Source organism: Ailuropoda melanoleuca, chromosome 17 (genome assembly GCF_002007445.2).
Source record: "Ailuropoda melanoleuca isolate Jingjing chromosome 17, ASM200744v2, whole genome shotgun sequence".
In the NCBI taxonomy this organism is placed as follows: Eukaryota; Metazoa; Chordata; class Mammalia; order Carnivora; family Ursidae; genus Ailuropoda; species Ailuropoda melanoleuca.
Window position 1 is genome coordinate 3,831,345 of NC_048234.1, and position 23,489 is coordinate 3,854,833.

General features: G+C 43.5%; 1 protein-coding gene and 1 pseudogene across 9 annotated transcripts in view; one reads left to right on the forward strand and one right to left on the reverse strand.

Moving 5' to 3' along the window:
• STX8 (syntaxin 8) overlaps positions 1–23,489 on the reverse strand; it is a 251,809-nt gene that overhangs the window by 190,430 nt on the left and 37,890 nt on the right. For 8 of the 9 annotated variants that reach the window (XR_004621730.1, XM_002921144.4, XM_034647060.1 and 5 more), the window contains exons 5-6: positions 13,920–14,044; positions 1,073–1,165 (exon numbers count right to left, since the gene is read on the reverse strand). Coding sequence is in view for 8 of the 9 variants with exons in the window: in XM_002921144.4 (XP_002921190.1) it covers positions 1,073–1,165; positions 13,920–14,044 (218 nt within the window). In the remaining variant the exon portion in view is untranslated. Of the gene's footprint in view, positions 1–1,072; positions 1,166–13,919; positions 14,045–18,579; positions 19,270–23,489 lie in introns of those variants that run through there. The other variant, XM_034647063.1, reaches the window with a different exon arrangement.
• On the forward strand, positions 10,662–10,872 carry LOC117797027 (annotated as a pseudogene).

The following is a 23,489-nucleotide window of genomic DNA, read 5'->3' on the forward strand; positions in this document are numbered from 1 at the left end:
TTATGTTGTCTTCCTTAGAGAGGAAGGGCAGCGTGGTATAAAAAGCAGTCACAAGAATCAGATGACCCGTGCTGGAATTTCAATGCTGTCACTTATAAGTGATGCGACATTAAGAGTCCCTCAGCCACTCTGAGCTCTGTTGCTAGCAAACAGGGCTAGCGTTGCCTTCGTGATGCCATGTACCGATTAAATGCAATGACATAGATGGCGACCCCACTGTTCCTATGCTTTCACACGTTACCTCCATGCAGAAGCTTCTGACATCCCGTCTCGTTGGTCCTGTGCTCTCACCGAGCTCTGGTACCAAACCTCCAACCGTCTACTCAACACGGCCACTCGGATGGCTCACTGGCATCTCTAAGTGGACATGTCCCACCTGGACTTGGGATCTCCACTCACAGACCAATAACGCCCCCCACCCCCCACAGTACAAGTACCATCAGTCACCTGCCTCTGTTCTCTTCCTCTCCACTCCGACTGCCGCAGCGCTCCTACCAGGCCCTGTCCCCTAGCACCACGGGCCGCAAGCACAGGAGCTTTTCAGGTAGGCCCCCAACAAAGCTCTGTTTCCCCAAGCCATCCTGCTGTGGTTTGCAAATTAATCTTGCCCCAACCAGATATGTCACATCAAGTCCTGAACAGAGATCTTCAAGCACTTTTCTGCCCCGCAGTCTGGAACTTATGAGGGAAGAGGAGCCAGCTCCACTGGGTATGTGGATGACACAGGGTCCCCGCGGCCTGGAGAGCCACACATCAGTGTACAGCGCTCTGAGCAATTTCATCCCATTATCACATAAAGGAAAAGCTCCTGGGACGTGCCGCTCATAAAACAAAGTATTTTTTAAAGCAGCGACAAAGGACTAGAAATTTCTTATTGAATTTCTTTACATAGTATTCAGTTAACTACAACCCAAATCTGCCACAAACCACTCTCCACTGTGTTCAACGGTAATAATCCATCGATGCTAAACTGCTTTATGTGTTTTATAGTATTAAAATCATTTAACAAATATTCAAGCCTTTGGTATTTACACTGAATGGCAAACGCGGTCACCCCCAGCCATATTCTTACCATTTTGTTCATCTAGTTCATTCCCGATTTCCTTCCCCATCTGTTTCTGGCGACTTATGATAGAGGACAGGGCATCCAGGCCTGCGTCCTGTTCTGAAAGAAAAAGTCAAAGAGGCCACTAAAAACCAAAGGAAAACAATTTGAAGTCCATACCCGGGCATATAATACAACTCAATATACCGTAAAAGTAACAGGTCAAGAAAAGAGAAAAAAACAGTTGTTAGTAAAAAGAAAATAAAGAAAAAATACTAAATACTACTTCATACCTTAAACTAAAATGATCGCCAGATAAGCAACATGTTTAAATATTACAAATGAAACAACGTTAAGATTTGATTATATCAACATTTAAACTTTCTGATGCTTAATACATAAAGAGCATATGCAGATCAATAAGAAAAATATTCCAATTTTATAAATGGGCAAAGGATATAGACATGAAATTCACAAAAGAATACCAAAGGAGAAACAAATAAAAGCCTTGACAGCACTGCTCCTTTAAAAATATCAGGGAAAAAAACAACAACGAGATTTTTTTGGATTATCGTATTTGTAAGGATTTTTCAATCCATTAGCAAGCTAATGCCCAGGGCTAACTAACATGTGAAGGAAAAGCTCCTAAGCATTGTCGTGGAAGGACGGGAAACAAACCCTTCTACAGAGCAAATATAGCCTACCATTTTTCAACTCTCGATTCCACGCGTATAAATGTTAAGAAAACATTCAGAGAGTACGCACTGAAGTATTTACAAGGATATTCCCCAAGACGTTTCCTGGGCTGGTTATCAGATTATTGCCTCTCAGCCCCAAAGTCACCCTTTTTGATTGTTCGGTGAAAATGCATCTGGATCGTTTAAGTATTTTTTTCTTTGTCAGCTCTATCAATGGGCAGGACTGCAGAGACGTGGCAGAAGGATGGTGTCCAGCTTCTGGGCTCCTCCCTGCTCGCTCGACAGCTCCTCCAGAGGACGGTGGCCAGCAGTGCCCAGAGGCCAGCAAATACTCCCCACAGACAGCCCCGTCCTTGGGCCCTGTTATAACAGAATACCTCCAGCTCCACACATCCCAGACAATGGGATTCCCTGGCGCCCCAGAGGGCAGATTCCCAGAAAGTCCCAAGCTCAGCACCACAGCAATTCCTGCATCTCAATCCTGGGAGTGCGGGGTGCTTCCTAGAGTCCTCGATCTCAGCCCAAGAGTTAGTGATTGCACCTTATACCTGCTATTTCTGTCTCCTTACTTCCTGCTAGCCAATCCCTTGATCCTCTATTTCCCCTGCTATGGTTAATAAAAATATTACATTTTTGGGGCGCCTGGGTAGCGCAGTCGTTAAGCGTCTGCCTTCGGCTCAGGGTGTGATCCCGGCGTTCCGGGATCGAGTCCCACCGGGCTCCTCCGCTGGGAGCCTGCTTCTTCCTCTCCCCCTCCCCCTGCTGTGTTCCCTCTCTCACTGGCTGTCTCTCTGTCACATAAATAAATAAAATCTTTAAAAAAAAAAAATATTACATTTTCCCTGTTCAAATCTCTTTTTCCCAATTGGACCCCAGACTGTTACGTTCATAGTAGTGAAAAACTGGACACTATTTAATGCCCAAACACAGGGATTTATTTAAAAACATAGTATATTCATTAAGTAAAACACTAGATAGCTATTAAAAATGGTATCATACATGAACATTTTGATGTTAAAAGAAGTTCATGATAACATAGGTAAGTTAAAAAGCAGGATACAAAACAATGTATAGTAAAATAGCATTTTTGTTTTAAAAAATGAAGATATATTACTTTGCTAGATTTTGAAAATTTAAAGGTAAAAGAATTCAAGTTATTCGAGTTCCTTTCTTTAAAATGTGCTGTTTTCTTTGTTTCTCCTTTTGTTTTTCACTGGGCAGTCTCACTGAGCTCTTTGAACTTTTTTCTTCGTTTTCAGGTGCCCTGGGAAGAACGTTCTGGGGCTGAGTCTAATGACAAGGATTCTTTCTACCCCAGCAATATGCCAGGTGAGGACACCACGCCATCGCAGTTTCATATGTTGATGGGGATTTTTAAATGACTGTGTCACAGGAAAGTGTATCCATAGAAGCAGAAATCACGAAGAAGTTCTTTTCTTACCAAAGATCACATTAACATTTACTTATATTTTTCCTTGTCTTTTTATGGAATTAAACCATTACACTTAGCTTGTTAATTCATCTGGAATTTATTTAAACTAATGGTGTGAGGTAAGGACCCCTCAGTAACATTTTTTTGACACTATGTACGTTTTTAACAATACAAATGACCTGCCATCTCCAGAGACTGTTCCAAGGGACCATTTTACAGCAAAATCACTTTATAATGAGGTCCTTTTGGTCTTTAGCAACAACCTTTTGGATGGCCTCCAAGATAAATCTATCGTCAACCTAGTGCTGCTACAGAACGGCCAACGTTACGGTAAAACTCCAAATGCATCCCAAGAATAATCTATAATAAAGGATCAAGGGTCAAGGGTCAATGTGGATTAAAAGGTAAAATAATTTAACAAGAGGAAAGGAGAGTCCTCTCTGGTTTTCCATTAGGAAAAGAATCATTAAGGCCCTGAAGTTGCTTTATCCGATAGAGACATAGATTATGAATGGAAATACCAATAGTACTGTACTCTTCTCTCTCCACCTGGATGCACAGTCTGACTTGACTACCAAAAGGTTATCTTGCTGATGCAAAACAGAGTAAGGGTTGAAAATTCTGTGGCACTTGGCTCATTTCTCTAAGAACCCGGTACCTCCTCACTATGGTAAACTACTACGATAAGTTTCCGTTCCATAATCCAAAGACACAGATGGTCCAGGTAACAGAGATGTTGCATATGTATTAATAATCATACCGATGACCTGAGCTTCTCCAGGCTTACTGATGACCTGAGCTTCTCCAGGCTTACAGCAGCATTTTTAAGGGGATGTGGTGCGGTCATCCAAGAGACAACGAGCAAGACGAAATGCTGCTACTCACAGAGACAGAAACAATCAAGACCCATGCAATTATGCAGAGTGGTGTGAAACCACGCTAATGGCACACTTGTAGCTCATTGCCCCTAATCTGCCCCCCCATCACATGACCCCCGTCACTATGATGTCATAATCATTTGCAACACACCACACTCTATCAATTGTCTGTCGGTATTACAGTGGTGCTAATTTTTATTTTTTTTTTTTATTTTTTTTTTAAAGTTTTTTTTTTTTTAAAGATTTTATTTGACAGAGATAGAGACAGCCAGTGAGAGAGGGAACACAAGCAGGGGCAGTGGGAGAGGAAGAAGCAGGCTCATAGTGGAGGAGCCTGATGTGGGGCTAGATCCCAGAACGCCGGGATCACGCCCTGAGCCGAAGGCAGACGCTTAAACGCTGTGCCACCCAGGCGTCCCTACAGTGGTGCTAATTTTTAAGAAGGGATGAGCACCGTGCTACCCAGAATAACAGCCCCCTGAAGATGTCCACATCCCAATCCCTGGAACCTGAGACTATGGGACCTTACATGGCAAAAGTAACTCTGCAGATGTGATTAAGGCCAAGGAATCTGAGATGGCAGAGTGTTCTGGATTGTCCAGGTGGGCCCAGTGTGATCGTGACTCCATCAAAACAGGAATCTGTCCCAGCTGCGGTCAGAGGGAGACTCGAAGAAGGGTCAGGGAGATGCGAGTTGCTGGCTTTGCACACAGAAGAAGGGGACTGTGAGCCAAGGGATGTGGGGGGCTTCGAGAAGCCAGAAAAGGTGAGGGAACAAATTCTTCCCCGGAGCCTCCAGAAAGGAACCAGCCCTGCCAACACCTTGATCTTGGCCCAGGAAGAGCTGTATTGAACTTCTGACCTGTAGAACAGTAAGATAATAAACTTGGATATTAAGTCCCTATGTTCGTGCAAATTTATTGCAGCGGCAACGGAAAACTAATACAATCATTGTTTTTGAAAATCCCTTTGGAATAATTAGGTGTTTGGAGCCTTCCTATCTTTAGACGTTCTGAAAAACCATCCTCTAACTGAACATCATGTAATTGTGGGAGGACTATCTGGTGGCTCCAGGTCAGAGAGGGACAATCATCATCGTGTGTTCTTGCCAAAAATAACAAACTTGATTCTGATCAAGCCACGAAATCTAACTACCAATTTACAGAAAATATGTGGGGCAGAGGAATATGTTAAACAATATATGGGATTACAAATAGCAAGTCTAGATAGTGGGAAAGTACAGGGCGAATGACCCCTGCTTCTTCAACAGAGAAACTGCGAAGGGAAAAATAGAGAGTTGGCAAAAGTACCTATCTATTAAAGAAACTTAAGGGACATATCAATCAGTCACAATGTATAGACCACATTCAGATCCTGAATCGAATGACCTAAACAAAAATCCATCGTGGGCAATCTGAATGCTGGATATTTGATTATATTAAGGAATTACCGTTAACATACTAAGGATGATAATGGCATTGTGGTTATATTTAAAAAACAATCCTTATCTTTTATAAACATACTTTAGAGATATATTCCAGAATATCCACTGTTGAAATGATATGATGTCTAGGATTTACTTCAAAAATAATCCCTGGGATGGGCGGGAGAGGGAAGTGGATAGACATAAAGATGAAACAAGATGGGTTAGGAGTTGGTAACGGGTGAAGCAACTGATGGGCAAAATGGGATTGTTCTCTTACTTTCACTACTTACATAGTTTTGAAACTGTCCACAGCAAAAAGTTACCAACATTTTAACAAGTAAGGAAAACCGAGGAACATTCCTAAGAGCGACCACCTCGGGCCCCTGACCAAGCACATGACAAGGGCTTCAATGGCTGGAGCTGTGTCTTCTTTTCCTGTATTTTTGCCCCAGTTCTGAGCCCAAGTGATGGAACAGAGAATACTTAATACGCATGCTTCAATCAAGGAATGACCACAGAGGGCCCGCTAGGCTTGGACAAGAACACACCTCAGTCTCCACTGAACATAGGGAAGGGCTTGTGAACAATACTAGATAGCTCTCTGAGTTCAGGTCGTAGGAAAAGTAGTTGATGTCGTGTTAGTCCAGGGCCCAGAGAGAAGCAACGGGAATGCTCACATTTGACGCAAGGAGGAGCTCTCCGTGGAGGAGGGAAGTAAGGGACAGATAAGGATGGCTAGACATGCTGGGTAAAGTTAATTACTCCACTGGGAAAACTCCCAGAGCAAGTCCTGAGAGTAGATGTTTCTATTTTTGTTGGCGTTTTAAAATCTGAGGAAAGGAATCCCGGTGTAGGTGACAGCTACCAGAAAGGGTATCTTCCAAGAAAGCTGTCTGTGAAGTTACAGTCGCCAGGGTTCGAAGATGAGCTGCCCAGCTCTGCCAGTCTGGCCGGCCACCTTCCCTGCTGCTATTTCACGTGACGACACGGAGGGACTTAAGAACACAGAAATCTAGAACGAGTACCCAACTTTCTGCAAACACCTAGAAAGAACATGGACGGAATCATGGTATGAAGAGACGCCATTAAAACCCTATCTACGGAGAGCCCCTGAGGTTGGGTGCCATCTGACTCAGAGGCAAGGGTCTGTCCTAACCAAAAAGTCACCCTCCTTTATTGTATCTGAGGGACTTTTGAGGTGATCTGGTTAATGTCAGCCCCTCACCCATCTTCTGCCTAATGCCCATTTGTGCCTCAAATTACAGCTTCAGCAGCACAGAAGCCAAGGCTGGCTAACTGGTTGTAATGAGGCTTCGTGTCTAGGTTAGAAAAGGAAAGCATTCATTGCCTTGAGTCTAAGTTCTACCGACGAACTGTTATTTTAGGATGATTTTCAAAGTGTTTTCTAAGGGTCAACAAAAGTACAGAAAAGCTAACAGATTCCATGGGCGAAAGGAAGTTAGACATGACCCTTCATGGTCCCTTATTTCTTCTAGCGCAGGACCTGGCAACGAAGGAAAACCATGGCAACCTCTCAGCCCATCCCCAAGATCCTTCAGGCAGAAAAAAGGCTAATAAGGGTTTAACGTAAAGATTGCTTCCATTCTGTGTGTGTGTGCTTATCCTTGAAAAACAGCTCGCTGCGAAAGCAAAGAGGAATACGGCATTTCAGAACACCAAGGTAAGGGGAGAAGAAGAAATGCCCTGATGCACCCCGCTACTGTGCCCCACTCCTTCATTTGCCCACCCCATCCCCACCCCTCCACACACCCCAAAGGCCGGTGGGGCTTTCAAAAGGCGGGCATCTCAATAAGGATGCTCTCTGCTTTGGAGGCTCAACACAAAAACCGGCAGGTGGCATCCTTTCGCACCTGACCTGCCACGGTCTCTGCACGCAGTGCCTTCTCAGGGACAAGGATACTTCTCCTGACTGAAAGCAGCTTTTCTGGGCAACAAAAAGCAACAATGCCAGAAAAGTCATTACTATTAGCGAGCAAGACACTCCTTTCAGGACCATGAATCCAGAAGGATAAAGCACTGGACGTGGATACACATATATAAAGCCACAATGCTCTGTGCGGTTCATTTTGCTTCAGACACGATAACAGGAGAAGTACATAGAATTAAAGAGATAAGAGAAGCACAGAGGTCCATTTACTAGATAATTTCACTGTGAACAGGGAGTTCAAGACAGAATTAGATTTCTGCTTCTGGCCAAGAGGGACTGACAGGGACCTGATTTACTTCTGGCCTGAAACAACTGAAAAAACAACTGAAAAAAACAAAAAACAAACACAAAACCACAGGCAAAATATATAAAACAACAGTTTCAAGAGAGACGTGGACATCAGGAAATGAAGGATCGTGCTCCCCGAGGGATCGGAAACAACTGAGATGAGCTCTAGGGCTGCCCTAAATATTGCCCAGCATGGGGACTGGGAGCCCAGGGGCAACCCGGTCCTGCACTGAGAAGCATCCAAATAGGTCAAGGAGGGGAGAGTACACAGGCCACAGCACAGAGGGGAGAGGGCTGAGTAAACAGAATATCTAGAGGTTTGCACCAGGTCCACCTTGAGGCTTCAGTTAGGTGTTAGTTAACCAGGACACGTGTGTAAGGGAAAGAACCAGCTAAAAGCCAGTGGGAATGACCCTCTGAGCTCAAACAGCGTTGAATAGTTCCTATTCCTGCCAACCAGGTCACCTCATGATTTACAGGGCATCAGAGTGCTCAGAATGCTTTAAGCAGCTCTGTAGTGGGCTAGATTACCTCTACACTGAAGTCAGCAAACATTTTCTATGAAGGGCCAGACAGTAAACATTCGGGGCTCTGCGGCTCATATGGTCTCCAGTGCAGCTATTCAACTCTGCCGCCGTAGCAGGAAAGCACCCGTAGGTCATACATAAGTAAGGGAGCAATGGTTGTGCTCCCACAAAACTTTATTTGAATTTTATATAATTTTTACAAGTCATGAAATCGTCTTCTTCCATTTTTCAGCCACTTAAAAATGGAAAAACTGTTTTTAGCTTGCAGCCCATTACAAAAACAGGTGGTGGATGAGATGTGGCCCACAGGTCATGGTTTGCTGATTCCTCCTCTAAAATAAACACTGTTCTGGTCCACCTTACAAAATAATACCCAAATAACTGCATCCCCCCACCCGCAAAATCTAAAGAATATTTCTAGAAATACAAAAATATGTAGTACCAAAGAAAAATTCACACCTGGTTTCCAAATGAATGTCCCCCACCTAAGATTAGAAACAAGGCAAGGATGTCTGCTCTCACAATTTCTAGTCAATCCTGTAGTGGAGATTGTAGCAAGTGCAATAAAGCAAGAAAAAGAAGTAAAAGAAATCCATATTGAAATGAAGAAGTAAAACCACAATAATTAAAAGAAAAAGACTGTCAGAATGGATCAAAAAAACAAGAGTCAACTACACGTTGTCTACAAGAACGCCACTTTTTTTTTTTTTAAGATTTTATTTATTTATTTAACAGAGATAGAGACAGCCAGTGAGGGAGGGAACACAAGCAGGGGGAGTGGGAGAGGAAGAAGCAGGCTCATAGCAGAAGAGCCTGATGTGGGGCTCGATCCCATAACGCCGGGATCACCCCTGAGCCAAAGGCAGACGCCCAACGACTGCGCCACCCAGGAGCCCCCAAGAACGCCACTTTAAATATAAAGGCACATATAGATTAAAAGTAAATGGATGGAGAAAGACAAACTGTACTAACACTCATCAAACAAAACAGGAGTAGCTATACTAATTTCAGACAGAGCAGACCTCAAAGCAAGTAAAGTTATCAGGGACAAAGACAATCGTTACGTAAAGATAAGGGGGCCGATTCCCAGAAGACACAACAATCTTTAATATATACATGCCTAAACAAGAGAGTATCAAACTACATGGGGCAAAAACTGATGGAACTGCAAGGAGAAACAGATAAATCCACTATTAGAGTTGAAATTTAACACCCCTCTACAGAAGTGGACAGATCCAGCAGGCAGAAAAATCAGTAAGGACTAAGTTAAACTCAACACCACTATCAATCAACTGGATATATTGGACATCTATTTACAATTTCATCCAATAGAAGCAGAATACATATACTTCTCAAGCTCATACAGAACATATGCCAAGATAAACCACATTCTGGGCCACAAAACATACATTAACAAATTGTTAAAAATAAAAATCATACAATTTCTGCTCTCAAACTACAATGGAATTAAATTAGAAATCAGTAACAGAAAATAATTGGAAAACCCCCAAATATGTGAGATTAAACAACATACTTCTTTTTTTTTTTTAAAGATTTTATTTATTTATTTGACAGAGATAGAGACAGCCAGCGAGAGAGGGAACACAAGCAGGGGGAGTAGGAGAGGAAGAAGCAGGCTCATAGCGGAGGAGCCTGATGTGGGGCTCGATCCCACAACGCCGGGATCACGCCCTGAGCCGAAGGCAGAGGCTTAACCGCTGTGCCACCCAGGCGCCCCTAAACAACATACTTCTAAACAACACATGATCAAAAAGAAATCTCAAGGGAACTTAAAGAATACTCTGAAATAAATGAAAATGAAAACAAAACTAAATTTATGGGATATGGCAAAAGCAATGCATAAAGTGAAATTTACAGCATTGAATGCATAGGTTAGAAAAGAAGAGATAGGGGCGCCTGGGTGGCACAGTGGTTACGCGTCTGCCTTCGGCTCAGGGCGTGATCCCGGAGTTATGGGATCGAGTCCCACATCAGGCTCCTCGGCTGGGAGCCTGCTTCTTCCTCTCCCACTCCCCCTGCTTGTGTTCCCTCTCTCTCTGGCTGTCTCTATCTCTGTCAAATAAATAAATAAAATCTTTAAAAAAAAAAAAAAAAGAAAAGAAGAGAGATCTAAGATCAAGTCTTTTCCGCACTTCAGAAAACTAGAAAAAGAGCAAATTAGGGGTGCCTGGGTGGCTCAGTCCATTAAGCATCTGCCTTCAGCTCAGGTCACAATCCCAGGGTCCTGGGATCCAGCCCGTCAGGCTCCCTGCTCATGCTCTCTTCTCCCTGCTCATGCTCTCTCCTCCTCCTTCTCCTCCCTGCTCATGCCCTCTCTCACTCCTCCCTGCTCATGCTCTCTCTCACTCACTCTCTCAAATAAATAAATAAAATCTTTTTTTAAAAAAGAGCAAATTAAATCGCTTCTCGGCCTTTTGGCTAAGATCAAGTGTAGTATCTGTTCTTATCAGTTTAATATCTGATACGTCCTCTATCCGAGGACAATATATTAAATGCGAGGACAATATATTAAATGGATTTTTGGAGCTAGGAGATGGAATAGGAGCTTGCTCCGTCCACTCCACGCATCGACCTGGTATTGCAGTACCTCCAGGAACGGTGCACCCCCTCGAAAAAAAAAAAAAAAAAAAAAAGAGCAAATTAAATCCAAAGTACGCAGAAGAAATAATAAGAGAAATCAATGAAATTTAAATAGGAAATCAACAGAGTAAAATCAATGAAACCAGAAAGATCAATAAAATCAATAAGCCTCTAACCAAACTAAAAAGAGAGAGACAGAGAACACAAATGACCAATCAGAAATGAAAAAAGTGGACACCACTACAGATCTAATGGTCATCAAAAGGATAATAAAGAAATATTATGAACAACTTTATGCCCACAAATTTGATAACCTATGAAATGTCCCAATTCCTAGAAAGACACAAGCTGCCAACATTCACACAAGAAGAAATAGGCAATCTGAATAGATCTATATCTATTAAAGAAATTGAATTAATAGTAACCTTCCAAAACAAAAAACACCAGGCCTAAATGGGTTCACTGGTGAATCCTACCAAACATCGAAGGAAGAAATTATACCAATTCTCTACAATCTCTTTTAGAGGATGGAAGCAAAGAGGATACTTCCTAAGTCATTTTCTGAGGCCACCATTGCCCTAATACCAAAAGTAGACAAAGACATTAAAGAAAAGAAAAACACAGACCAGTATCACTCATGTTAATAGATACAAAAATCCTCAAAAAAAAATTAGCAAACAAATCCAACGATGTATAATACACCACAGTCAGTGAGATTTATCCTGGGTATTCATGCCTGGTTCAACATTCAAAAAATCAATTAATGTAATCTATTATATCCATGGGCTAAAAAAGAAAAATCACATGATGATATCACTAGATGCACAAAAAATACCTGACAAAATCCAACATTCATTCATGATAAAAAGTCTCAGGAAACGAGGAATAGAAGACAATTCCCTCAACTTGATAAAGAATACCTACAATCCCCAGAACTAACATCACACTTGATGGTGTGAAACCTGAAGCCTTCCCACTAAGATCAGGTACAAGGAAAGGATGTCTTCTCTCAGCACTCCTTTTTCAACACTGTACTGGAAGTTCTAGCTAATGCAATCAGATGAGACAAGACAAAACGAAAAAACATGTACAAATTGGGAAGAAAGAAATAAAACCTTGTTTAGAGATGACATGATCGTGTAACGGAGAAGATCCAACAGAACTAACAAAAATCTCCTCAAACTAATAAGCGATTATAGCAGGGTTGCAGGATACAAGGTTAATATACAAAAGTCATTCCCTTTACTATAAACCAGCAACAAATGGGTGGGATTTGACATTAAAAACACAATAGCATACACATTAGCATCCCTCAAAATGAAGTACCAGTCTAATCTAACAAAGTATGTACAAATTCTGTATGAGGAAAACTATAACTGATGAATGGAATCAAAAAAGAACTAAAAGAGAGATATTCCACGTCTGTGGATAGAAAGACTCAATATTGTCAAGACATCAGCTTTTCCCCCACTTACTAGATCTAAACGCAACTTCAATCAAGATCAAAGCAGGCTATTTTGTGGATATTGACAAAGGGACTCTAGAACGTATAGGGAGAGGCAAAAGGTTCAAAATAGCTTACACAATACTGCAGGAGAACAAAAGCAGAAAACTGACACTACCTGACCTCAAGATTTACTCTAAAGCTACAGTAATTAAGACACTGTGGGGGCGCCTGGGTGGCTCAGTCGTTAATCGCCTGCCTTCAGCTCAGGGCGTGATCCCAGCATTCTGGGATCGAGCCCCACATCAGGCTCCTCCGCTGGGAGCCTGCTTCTTCCTCTCCCACTCCCCCTGCTTGTGTCCCCTCTCTTGCTGGCTGTCTTTCTCTGTCAAATAAATAAATAAAGAATCTTTAAAAAAAAAAAAAAAGACACTGTGGTATGGATAAAACAATAGAAGAGGAAAGACTGCCCAGAAATGGACCCACGTAAATATAGTAATGATCTCTGACAAAGCAGCAAAGGTAAAACAAGGAAGCAAAGAGTCTTTTCAACAAATGGTGCTGGAACAACTGGACATTCACATGCAAAAGAACCTTCAACTAAATTTTGCTGCGTACCTAAAACTGCTCTAAAAAAAAAAGAAAAGAGAAAGTCCTACAGACTTTATGAAAAAGCTTGTAACAAATTAGTGAGTTTAGCAAGGCTGCATGATCCAAGATCAGTATACATAAATCAGTTGTACTTTTATACACCAGCAACAATCAGAAGTAGAAATTTTAAAATACCATTAATAAGAAAATAAAAAATATGAAATACTTCAGGATAAATCTGATAAAAAACATACAGGACATGCACAGTGTCATATATATGTCAAAACTTATTGAATCCAAACATTTTAAATATGTGCTATTTATGACATGTCAAGTATGTCTCAGTAAAACTCTTTTTAAAAGGAATTAGAAAGAATAACATATCTGTAATACACGACGACCATGTATAAAAACAGGAACATGAAAAATGTCTATGACACACGTTACATAAAAAAAGTAAAAGCGACGGCATTACCTATATCATGATCTCATTGACGTAAAAATATGTGTGCTTATATGGGTATACACGTGTAGAAAAAAAGCCCGAGGAAATACATATTGATCTGTTTACAGTTTGAGATTGGGGAACCAATAAGGACAGCTTTCCATGTTACATATCCCTGTACTGTTTGAACTTTCCATAACAATCATGCATTACTTTTGAATTTAAAAAACAGAAGAATGTAAAAAACCAATTAGGCTTAAAAGCCACTGGACAAGATGAACTTGACGGTAAAAGCCAAATGGACTTATTTTGTAGAAGAAAAAGATGGGAGTGTTGTGTTTGGAGAACGAGTCCCATCATGGAGTAAAGGGAGGAAGGCGTGTGCCTCGGATTCACCTGGGTTTATCAGACTCAGAGCTGTGTCAGCACTCTCCCCGCCTCCAACTAGTTCCACGGGCCACCTTGACAGATGACACCATCTGTCTATGCCTCAGGTATCCTGAGGCACAAAATCGCCAAGAGCTTTCAAGGACCAAGAGCTTTCCCTGTGATCTTCGATGGGTGTAGGGAACATTCAAGGCAGTAGTATTCAGTACCTTGGATAATTTTCTGCTGCTGTTGCCGGATTTCATCAAAACCCAAACCTCTGGTCTCCTCCGGCTCCTCAAAGAGCCAAGGGTTGGGGACTCCTCGCTTAGCCCCTCCAGTCATCAGGCTGGACCTAGGAACAAGATTAAATGCATTACATAACTCAAAAAACATAGCTCTGATGCAAATTACTCCCACAAGTGCAGAGGTGGCCAGCCTCACGTGCTTTGAAAATTCAATTCGACCACAATTTATTGCATCCTTAGTTTATGCCAGTAACTGTGTTCAGTGCTGGAAGAGGTACGAGGATGAATGAGGCACAGGTCTGGTCCCCTGGAGAATTACAGCCTGTTAAGGAGACGAGAACAGCACATAATACCCTTACTAATCTTCCAAGATACATTTGAGTCAATAATCATAAATGAGGGTCTTAAATTTCAAAAACATAAGGCCAAACAGAAGTGGCCTTTTTATTAGGACAAAGTCTGTCTCACAGGCTATGTGACACCAAAGGCACAAATATTATTTCTCAACAAGATACAAGGTTGTGACCACAGATTACGGCATTTAAAAATGACCACGGAATTTCCTACTAAAGGGGGGTGGGTTGCGTACAGACAGAAACACATACAGGGTTTCAAACCCAATCTCACAAATGTAATGTAGGGCTCACAACACAAGAAACAAATTCTGAATTATCAGTCTGAATCTTTACTCACCCTAGTAGCCCACACGCCCCTTCTGCCCCAGATATATTGGCCTCCTTGCTGTCCCAGGAACAGGGAACACAGGCTTTCAGCCTCGGTTTATAGGATTTTTATCTCAAGTATCTCCTTTCCTGTCCTCACCTGCCCACATTCTGTCCAAGCCTCAAGAACCATCTTGTTCATGAGACATCTCTGGCCATTTCAACCCACAAATGAACAGTCATTCGTTTGGGAGTGTGGTTCATAGGATTCACAGAAAATGATGGTGACATAACCATAGTGGCAGTCATAACAGTCGTTACAACATAGCGAGCACACGCAGCGAGCACAGCTCCAGACAACGTGCACGCATTCATTCACTTTTCCGTAACTTGTGACTCCTCTGGCGCTTTGCACAGTTCTCGTGTTGCCTGGAAGTAACTGCCACCCCATTGCTGAACCTTTTATGGAGGTGGGCCTCACGTATACTAGACGGAAGGCAGGAACCGCAAGTCACCCTTGACTGGACTCCACACTGCTCCCCGACCCAGAGCGAGCAGATGTCAACACAGGTTCAAATCCTGGCCCCACCATCTACCAGCAAACCCGGACAGCAAATTCCACCTCAGAGGACTGCCGGGGAGTAAATAAAATAATCCATTTATCCAACAAACATTTATTCAGTACTTAGTATGTGGCAGGCATTGTTCTCATTCACGGACATGAAGGAAAAAACAGAATACAGGAGAAACAGACCAAAATCTCGGTGGCGGGTGGGAGGGACACCAGGTGTGAAATGCGTAGAAAGCGTTCAATGCAGTTTTTGGAAGGTAAGACTCATTCAGCAAATGTTAACTAGTCTCGCTCTATCATTTAACGCACGGCACACACAGGGCACAATACAGTGCGTATACTATACTGCATACACTAAGCAAATACCATGCTTTAATAAATGAGTATACCCCCAACGGGCCGTATCAACTTCATTTCTAGTCGAGCACTCTGGAACCTATAGGAGATGCTATGTATCGAGAAACAAACCCAGGCAAGAAGAAAACTTTTGACTCCCTAGACTAAGATTTTAAACGCAGGGCTGCCCTCTCTACTCGAGGACACGAACGTGCCAAACGGAAGAGAACTTGCTTCCGCCTTGTCAAAATAGCAGATGCATTTCTTTAAAGGCTTACTTTACTTGGTGCGCCCCAAGGATCTAAGACGTCAAGATGCCAGATTTATTCCCTAGAATAATCATTTAGCCTCGTCTAGCTCTGAAGATGGGGGGACGAATCATCTGAGAAAGGAAAGGAAGAGGGAGTTTACAGAGCGCATTCCTTGACACTACCACCTCCTTGCAAGCACCACCCTGGCTCAAAATGGGGCTCCTATGGGAGGCTGGGTATGGACCCCTGGGAAGGCAAGTGCTAAAGACCAGTACGACGGGTCAGAGGTACATAGCAACCTCAACACTGCATCCGTCCCCAGCTATGAGCTGCCACCCACTCAAATCGGTACATTGCACCTGCGTGGACAGTAGACATTGTTCCTCCAAAGTTAAAGTTGGGATGTCCCACTGGCGGCTCTTGCTGCACAGAGAGCGCATTTGTACAAACGATTAAAGGGGAAAACAAAACAGATGTAATAAAACTGATTGAGCAATCTCAAAAACAACAAATGAGAAGTACAGCCTTTAATTATATATACGTACATATTTAACGTGTAGGAGGGAACACGGTACGACGTGGGCACAGTTTAATATCAACATCAAACACATGTCAGCCAGCAGACATACAGGACAGATTTCCTGCGGCTAAAGGCAGAGCTAGGAAGGCAATATGTACTGAAAGAACTGTTTTGGTCTCACTCTCACAGAGTTCAATAGAAAAGCAATAGTAAACTGCAGTGTGCTTGGCCAGAGTAGGCCAAAGTGAAAATTCTTCCTTAATGCCTCCTTCCTTGGTTATCTGATTCCAGCATTGGAAGTTTGGAAATTTTCAAAGTTTGGGAGGTCAAGGCTGAACTTCGTCTCTCTCCTTGGTGTTTATACTTTTTTGATGCCCCAACTCCAGTGGGAAACTCAGCAGTGGACACACGTCTTTACCTACAGGAGCAGGTAAGATCATAGGCATCCATGTATGCAGAAGACTTGATTTCCTTTTCGTTAGGTTTCATGTTCAATTTAATATTTGGAATGATGCCTATTATTCCTTAGCACTTTCCTAGGTAAGAAGGAAAACATGAAAGACTTTAAGACATGATTCCTGCTTTCAAGGACTTTGCCATCAAACTGAGAAGAGAAACTAACCACACGTGAAGGAATTGTCAGCCAGAAGACCACAGCTCGCCTTGTATCCCTGGTCATTCCAACAACCTCTTCAGCTCTGTTCTTCTCACCCATAAAACAAGCAAACTAAGTAGGTCGATGGTGTCCAACCTGCATTCTGGCCCAACCCTGGAGGAAGAGGACACTCTCATCACCAGGGGAGGACTCACTTTGGGAGGGGGGCAGGTGATCTTTATAAGCCTGCAGAAGATGACTTTCTATCCCAAATCACTGAATTAGATGATCTTGAAGATCTGTACTTAAATTCTCTCTCATTAAGTACTAAATTGCATAAGTAAGAGCGGGGGGGGGGGAGAACATTTTCCCCCACAAAAACCTATTCTCCTCTCCTCCCATTTTCCCAATTTTAATTCAAGAGCACTACTGACCCATTGGCTCAGGCCCAAACCCCTGGTGTCAACTTTGACTCTTTCTTTCATACCCCACAGCATCTACTGAATTAGCAAATCTGTCAAAACATACCTGAAGTCTGACGGGTTCTTCTCATTCCATTGCTTCTATGCCATGTCTTTCCTGCCTCCTGCGTCTGCTCCCAACCTCACGATCTACTGGCACCCTCAGCATAAAAGGCAACACCTTTACTATAACCTACAAGCCACACTAGCCTCCTTACTCTTTCTAGAATACAATGCACACATTTTCATCTCAGGTCCTTTGCACCTGCTGTCCCCCTGGGGTTAAGGCACTCTTCCCGCAGATGGCCATGTGGCCTTGCTCCTTCACTTTATTCTCCTCTGCTGAAATATCACCTCCTCAGAGATGTGCCCTGACTACCCTATCTCTGGGGCACCTGGACGACTCCGTCAGTTAAGTGTCTGACTCTTGATTTCAGCTCAGGGTCGCGGGATCGAGTCCCATGTCGGGCTCCGAGCTCAGTAGAGAGACTGCTTGAGATTCTCTCTTTCCCTCTGCCCCCCCCACTCTCTCTTAAATAATTAATCTTTTAAAATAAAATAAAATAAAATAAAACCCTTCCCTGTAACTCCTCAGCCTGCCTCCTCCTCATTTTGCGTTATTTTTCTCTATAGCTCTTCAACAACTAGCTATTAGACAGGATGTACTAGTTTATTTTCTGCCTCCCACACTAGACTAGAAGCTCCCCAGGGTAGGGACTGTCTTGCTCATCACGATAACCTGGCATAACAGGCACTGAAGAAAAAACCAAAGTTGAGGGAATTAACTTATTCGGCAAAAACCAGACCTGAATGAATGACATCCAGGAAGTGGAGTCGGGAAATGGTAGCATCGCACCCTCGTGCTGTGTTCTGTGTGATTTCAGACGCATTTTACAACCCCGATCTCATTCGCATCATACACAAGCCTGTGTGCAAGTCAGAGCAGGTATTACTGACAAGACGACCAAGGAAAAGAGACATCCCGTGACTTTCAGGAGGTCGCTCACTTAGCAACAGAGCTAAACGTAAGACCTACTTCGTGTTCTTTTTTTTTAAGGTATTATTTATTTATTTGAGAGACAGAGACAGAGAGCACAAACAGGGAGAGGGAGAAGCAGACTCCCTGCTAAGCAGGGAGCCTGACACAGGGCTCGATCCCAAGACCCTGAGATCATGACTTAAGCCAAAGGCAGACGCTTAACCAACTGAGCCACCCAGGCGCCCCCTCTCTTTGCACTCAACCCCCAGGCGCTGTCTCTCTGCCATCGCAGCGGCGGCTTTGTGAAGGTAGGAAGACTCGACACAGCCTTACAGAGTGGGTAAGGGTCAGAGGTACGGGAAGGGCGGGATGGAGGGCATTCCCAGAAAGGTTACATACGCGGATGATGTCTCTGGGGCAGAAGATGTGAGCCGCACAGGTGCACGGGGCTAGAGTGGAGAGGGTGGAATGTGGAAGGCTGGGTCTAACAGCATTAATTCCCAGGCAGGCATTCTCCTCATCCCCTTCATTCTCACAACCTTGTTATTTTAACACACTAGTTGTTTCCTATCCTAGAAATTCTCCCGTTCACAGCCAAGTTTCCCTAAAGAAGAGACGACTTAGGCTGCCGTCCCACTGCTGCCCCGCCGCTCTACAAAAGTCTTCCTTCTCACCCATGTTCTCTTTACTGCCCGAATGTCCCCTGTTGCCACTCCGCCCCTTTGCCAGGCCTCATTTGTCACGGCTGACCATAACCCTTCTCTGTGACCCAGCCTCTCCTCCCTTGGCTTCCTCCAGGCTACTCTCTCCGGTGGGCAGCCGTTCTCTGTAATTTGCAAGGACCTCTTCCTCCATTTGCCCCTTAAATAGTCGTGTTCCTCAGCAATTCTATTGGGAATCTTCTCTTCCTGCCATCTGATCTCTCTGGGCAACGCTCTCTGTTCCTGTAGCTGCAGGCTGTAAGAACAAGAAATAGCAGGTGCTTGTGAACTTTTTCTGCCCCAGTACAAATGAAATAGGACACATTCTCTTGGGTCCTTATGGCGGTGGGATCTTAACCAGGAGGTGGGAGAGGGGCATGCTCCCCTCCCTCCCTGGCAGGGCAGGATCAGAATCTGAAACCCCACATATTCAGGGGAAGCAGGTCCTCTCCCCCCGCATCCTGATTGAAAATCACCATGCTTGAGACTTTCAGTTTCCCCTCTACCTATGATATTTTCCTGCAGGCTCTCTTTGCATGTATGTCTTCTTGTTTGGGACCCTCCAACTGGGTATTCCACTGCAAACCCAATATAACCAAAACCAAATCCATTCTTTTCACCCTGTAACCTTACTTCTCCTACGCACGCGTGCTGTTTTGGTGAGCTCCATCACTGTATTCCCAAATCACCCAAACCTTTCTCTCTTGTATGATTTTTGCCCCCCCCCCCACATTTCATCCATTCCCAAGGTCCCTCAGGGCCGTGCTCAAGTCTGAGCCCTCATTCCACCCCCTGCTGGTACTGCTTTGCTTCAGACTCTCATCACCTCTCCTGCAGAGCGCGGCCACCACAGCCTTGTGGCTGGTCCCCGTTCCCCTTGCTCCAGGTCACTCACATTCAAATCATCTTGTGCCCTGGGGCCAGAACTCTCTTTCTAAAACAGAGATCTGGCCGTGACATTTCCCTGTTTTAAAACTTTCACGGCTCCCTAGAAGCCACAGATGACGTTTAAGCTCAACAACATGGCCCCAGGGATCCCTGCCACTTCGTCTCCCAACACCCCCTTCCATACCCTACTCTTCCTTCAGCCCTACAAACCGTGCACCGCTTCTCAGACAAAGGCACAAACTTCCACGCTCTCATGTTTTTGTATGAGTCTGGAGGGTCCCCACCCCCACCCCTTTGTCCATCTGGCAAAATTCTATTCATCCCCTAAGGCTCAACTCAAATGTCACTTCTCCTGTTTGGTCCTTCCTGATCCCCATCCCCATCCCCCTTCCCCTGAATCAATCACTCGCTGGCGCTCCCATGGCACTTTGTTCAAAACCTCCAACGTGGCATTTATCAAGCAGGATTGTAGTGAGTTATTTACTTATCTGTCTCCCTTCCTAAATTATGAGCTCTGCGAGGAAAGAGGCCACATGACAGTCATGTTTATATCCCTCATAGCCAAAAAAAAAAAAACCCAAAACCCCAAAACCCCCAAAAAGCCAGTGCCTTGGAATATGCCAGAGAATAAGCATTCAGTACATGTTTATGCAACAGAACCAGGAAAACCACTGAGCTCTTTAGGCAAGAGAGAGACAAAATGAGAGGAGTACGTAACATCTTCATCTTGAGAGATTTAAAAAAAAAAAAAAGGCAAACAAAACTAAATCAATTGTTATGTGCCTCTGAGACCCCAGCAGCAAACACTGGTATTGTTCAAGCAGATGAAGAGGGTATCACCTGAAAGAGAATTCTTTCACTGAAACACCTTATAGCTCAACCCAGCTTCTGGAATAATATGAAAGGAGTGCTTCTCCTCTAGAAAGGAAGTTAAGGAAGGGAAATACTAAACACTACATTCCGGAAGCTAGGGGAGACTTGAGGTTTTTGGTTTTTTTTTAAATATATCAGTTAATTTTCGTCCATATTCTTTCAGGATGGAACTTACCTAACGAACAGAACTTCTGAAATGAACACCACGTTAATAAATGGGTTGGGTATCTGTCTTACAAAGATTTTATACCCAAAGTTTTCACAGTTGCTTCTAAAGATATAAAAATATTTCATTCTCATCCCCCAAAGCAAATGATGTACATTAAATTATGATACTACCTGGGGGTGGGGGACAGTGCAGGTAACCCATGTTTTTCTCCTTACAAATGTGGCTGAAGCTTGTTGGGAGCTCATAGGGAAGGGTGTTCTCATCAACCAAACACAGAATTGAAAAAGCAGTGAATTCCAAGAGGTAGCTTTCCATAGCTGTTCTTAGCACCTCAAAAAGATGTCAAAGTGACCATATAAAATGTCTGTTTTGTCTAAAAAAAGCATTAGCGTTTGCATAGTCACAGACCACAGGACGGTGTGCAGATAGGACCGGAGAAGGTATTTCTAGGGTGTCGGTGAACTGAATTGGGTCTGCGAAGCTTTGCAGTTAGACTTATCTAAAAAGATGAGAAAATGCTACCGCGGTATGGAAAGCGTAATTCCTTTCTCTGAACTTTTTTTTGGCAGTTTCTTTGCATGAATATAAAGATGCACAGGGGCTCAAATTTCAATCAGAAATAGATTCTTTGACATAAATTCTTAGGAGGCAAAATCTGGCAACAATATGCGGCCCAGATTACATTGAGGAGAGGCCTCGGGCGGGGAGGTGGGTCAGGAGGCTGGTGTAATTCAGGCGGAAGGTGATGGGGGTGTGGATGAGGGAAATGACAAGAGGGAACAGCAAGAAAGGGACAATTCCCACAGTGAATCACAGGAAAACTCCCCAAGTGTTGGTGAATAGACTGGAGACAGAGGATAAAGATTTTCAAAAGTGGGGGACTTGGGGAAGTGACACAACCTAGGGGGAGAAGAATTTTTTACTTCCTTCTAGAATTTTCTCAAACTTCAACATAGTCCCTAAGAGCGACTCCAAAGTAAAATTGCTCTTGCTACTATCTTGTAGCCATATTTACTAGATGGCTAAACTCTCTAGGCCAGGACTCTGTCCTGTTTTGTTGTTTTTTTTTTTCTGTATTCCATCCACCTGTCCATTCATCCTTCCTACAAGTACTTACCAAGCACCTTCTACTAGCCAGGCTCTAATCTTGGGGCTTGGAAGTGAACAAGATAGACAAATATCTGACCTCGTGGAGACGATACTCTGGGGACCATAAATGCCTCACACTGTGCCTTTTGCAAATACCCAATAACTGTTTTTGTGAAGTTGAACACATAATCTTTATTGAGTAGGAGGCCAGAACAGGTAAGAACTCAAACATGGAAATTATCTTCTTACATATCACCCAAGGAGAGTCTTGCCATGACGTCTTTAAAATCCACTGCAGTCAAATATTTTTCTAGTTTAAAACCAATCCCACTTTTTCCTTCCTCACTGCCGACCACATTGACCAAGAACAAGTTCTAACGGTAAGTTACAAACTTGACAAGAACAGTTCACAGAAGAACAGAAATGGAGGCTGGAAAAGGTGATGGCAAGTTTTGACCTCCAAACCGAAGTTCAGAAATCCCAGAGGGCTTTTCCTAAGAGTCATCCAAGCAGCCCCAAATCAAGAAAATAAAAACAAAAGGAAATTTTGGTTCTTTACCCTGCTTGATTGTCGGGGCTCCTGACGGGGAAAGAAGGGCAACGCAGGGGTGCTATACAAAGCAGAAGAATTCTAAGTGAGATGAATTAGCTGCTCTGCCGAATTTACGGTGACCGAGAGCCATCTGCTGGTCGGTGGTTAAAATTCAAGTACAAAATGCAAGCGATGCCCTGATTGCCATTGACTTAGAAGCAGCTCCTTCCGTGAGTACAGAGCTGCCCAAAAATACGTTCGGAAACAGAATGAGTGAAAGCCAACAATATGCTTATATATCATGAGGGGTTTTCAATAACAATGGCCCTACATGTCCCACTCCGCACACTTGCACGACATATCCGATGGGCGCCCAACTGAGGTCAACAATTTGCATTTAAGCATTCAGCATGACCACTGATCTCCATCTTTGTCTTCACCCTACCAATGCCTCCCCACCCTTATTTGCTTCCATTCTCACTCATCTTATAAAATAAAGATAAAATGCAGTAAAAAATTCACTTAATTGTGTAAATTAACCCTGTTCCAGGACAAAGAGGCAAGTGTGATAAAACGACATTTGTAGCTGGCAGAAGGATGACCAACAGGGGCAGAAATCTGTATTTGTCAGCTGATGTACAAAAATCCGAACCTGGCAGTAAAAGCTGATGTGAGGGTGTCCGCGTGGTCACCATTTCCACCTCACCAATCTTGTTTTGAATGAGAGCAACTCATTTAGTTGCCATCTAAAAACTCAAATTCTCGAGACAGGCACCCATGCTTTTAACTGTGCCTTTCGTGTTCCCTCTGGGGCACAGGGCCCAGGAACCTGTAGCACCCTGAGGTGGTATTTCTGCAGCCACCCCAACACTAATATGTAGACTGGTGCGGATGGGATCAGTCTAGAAAGAGGAGGGGTCGAGAA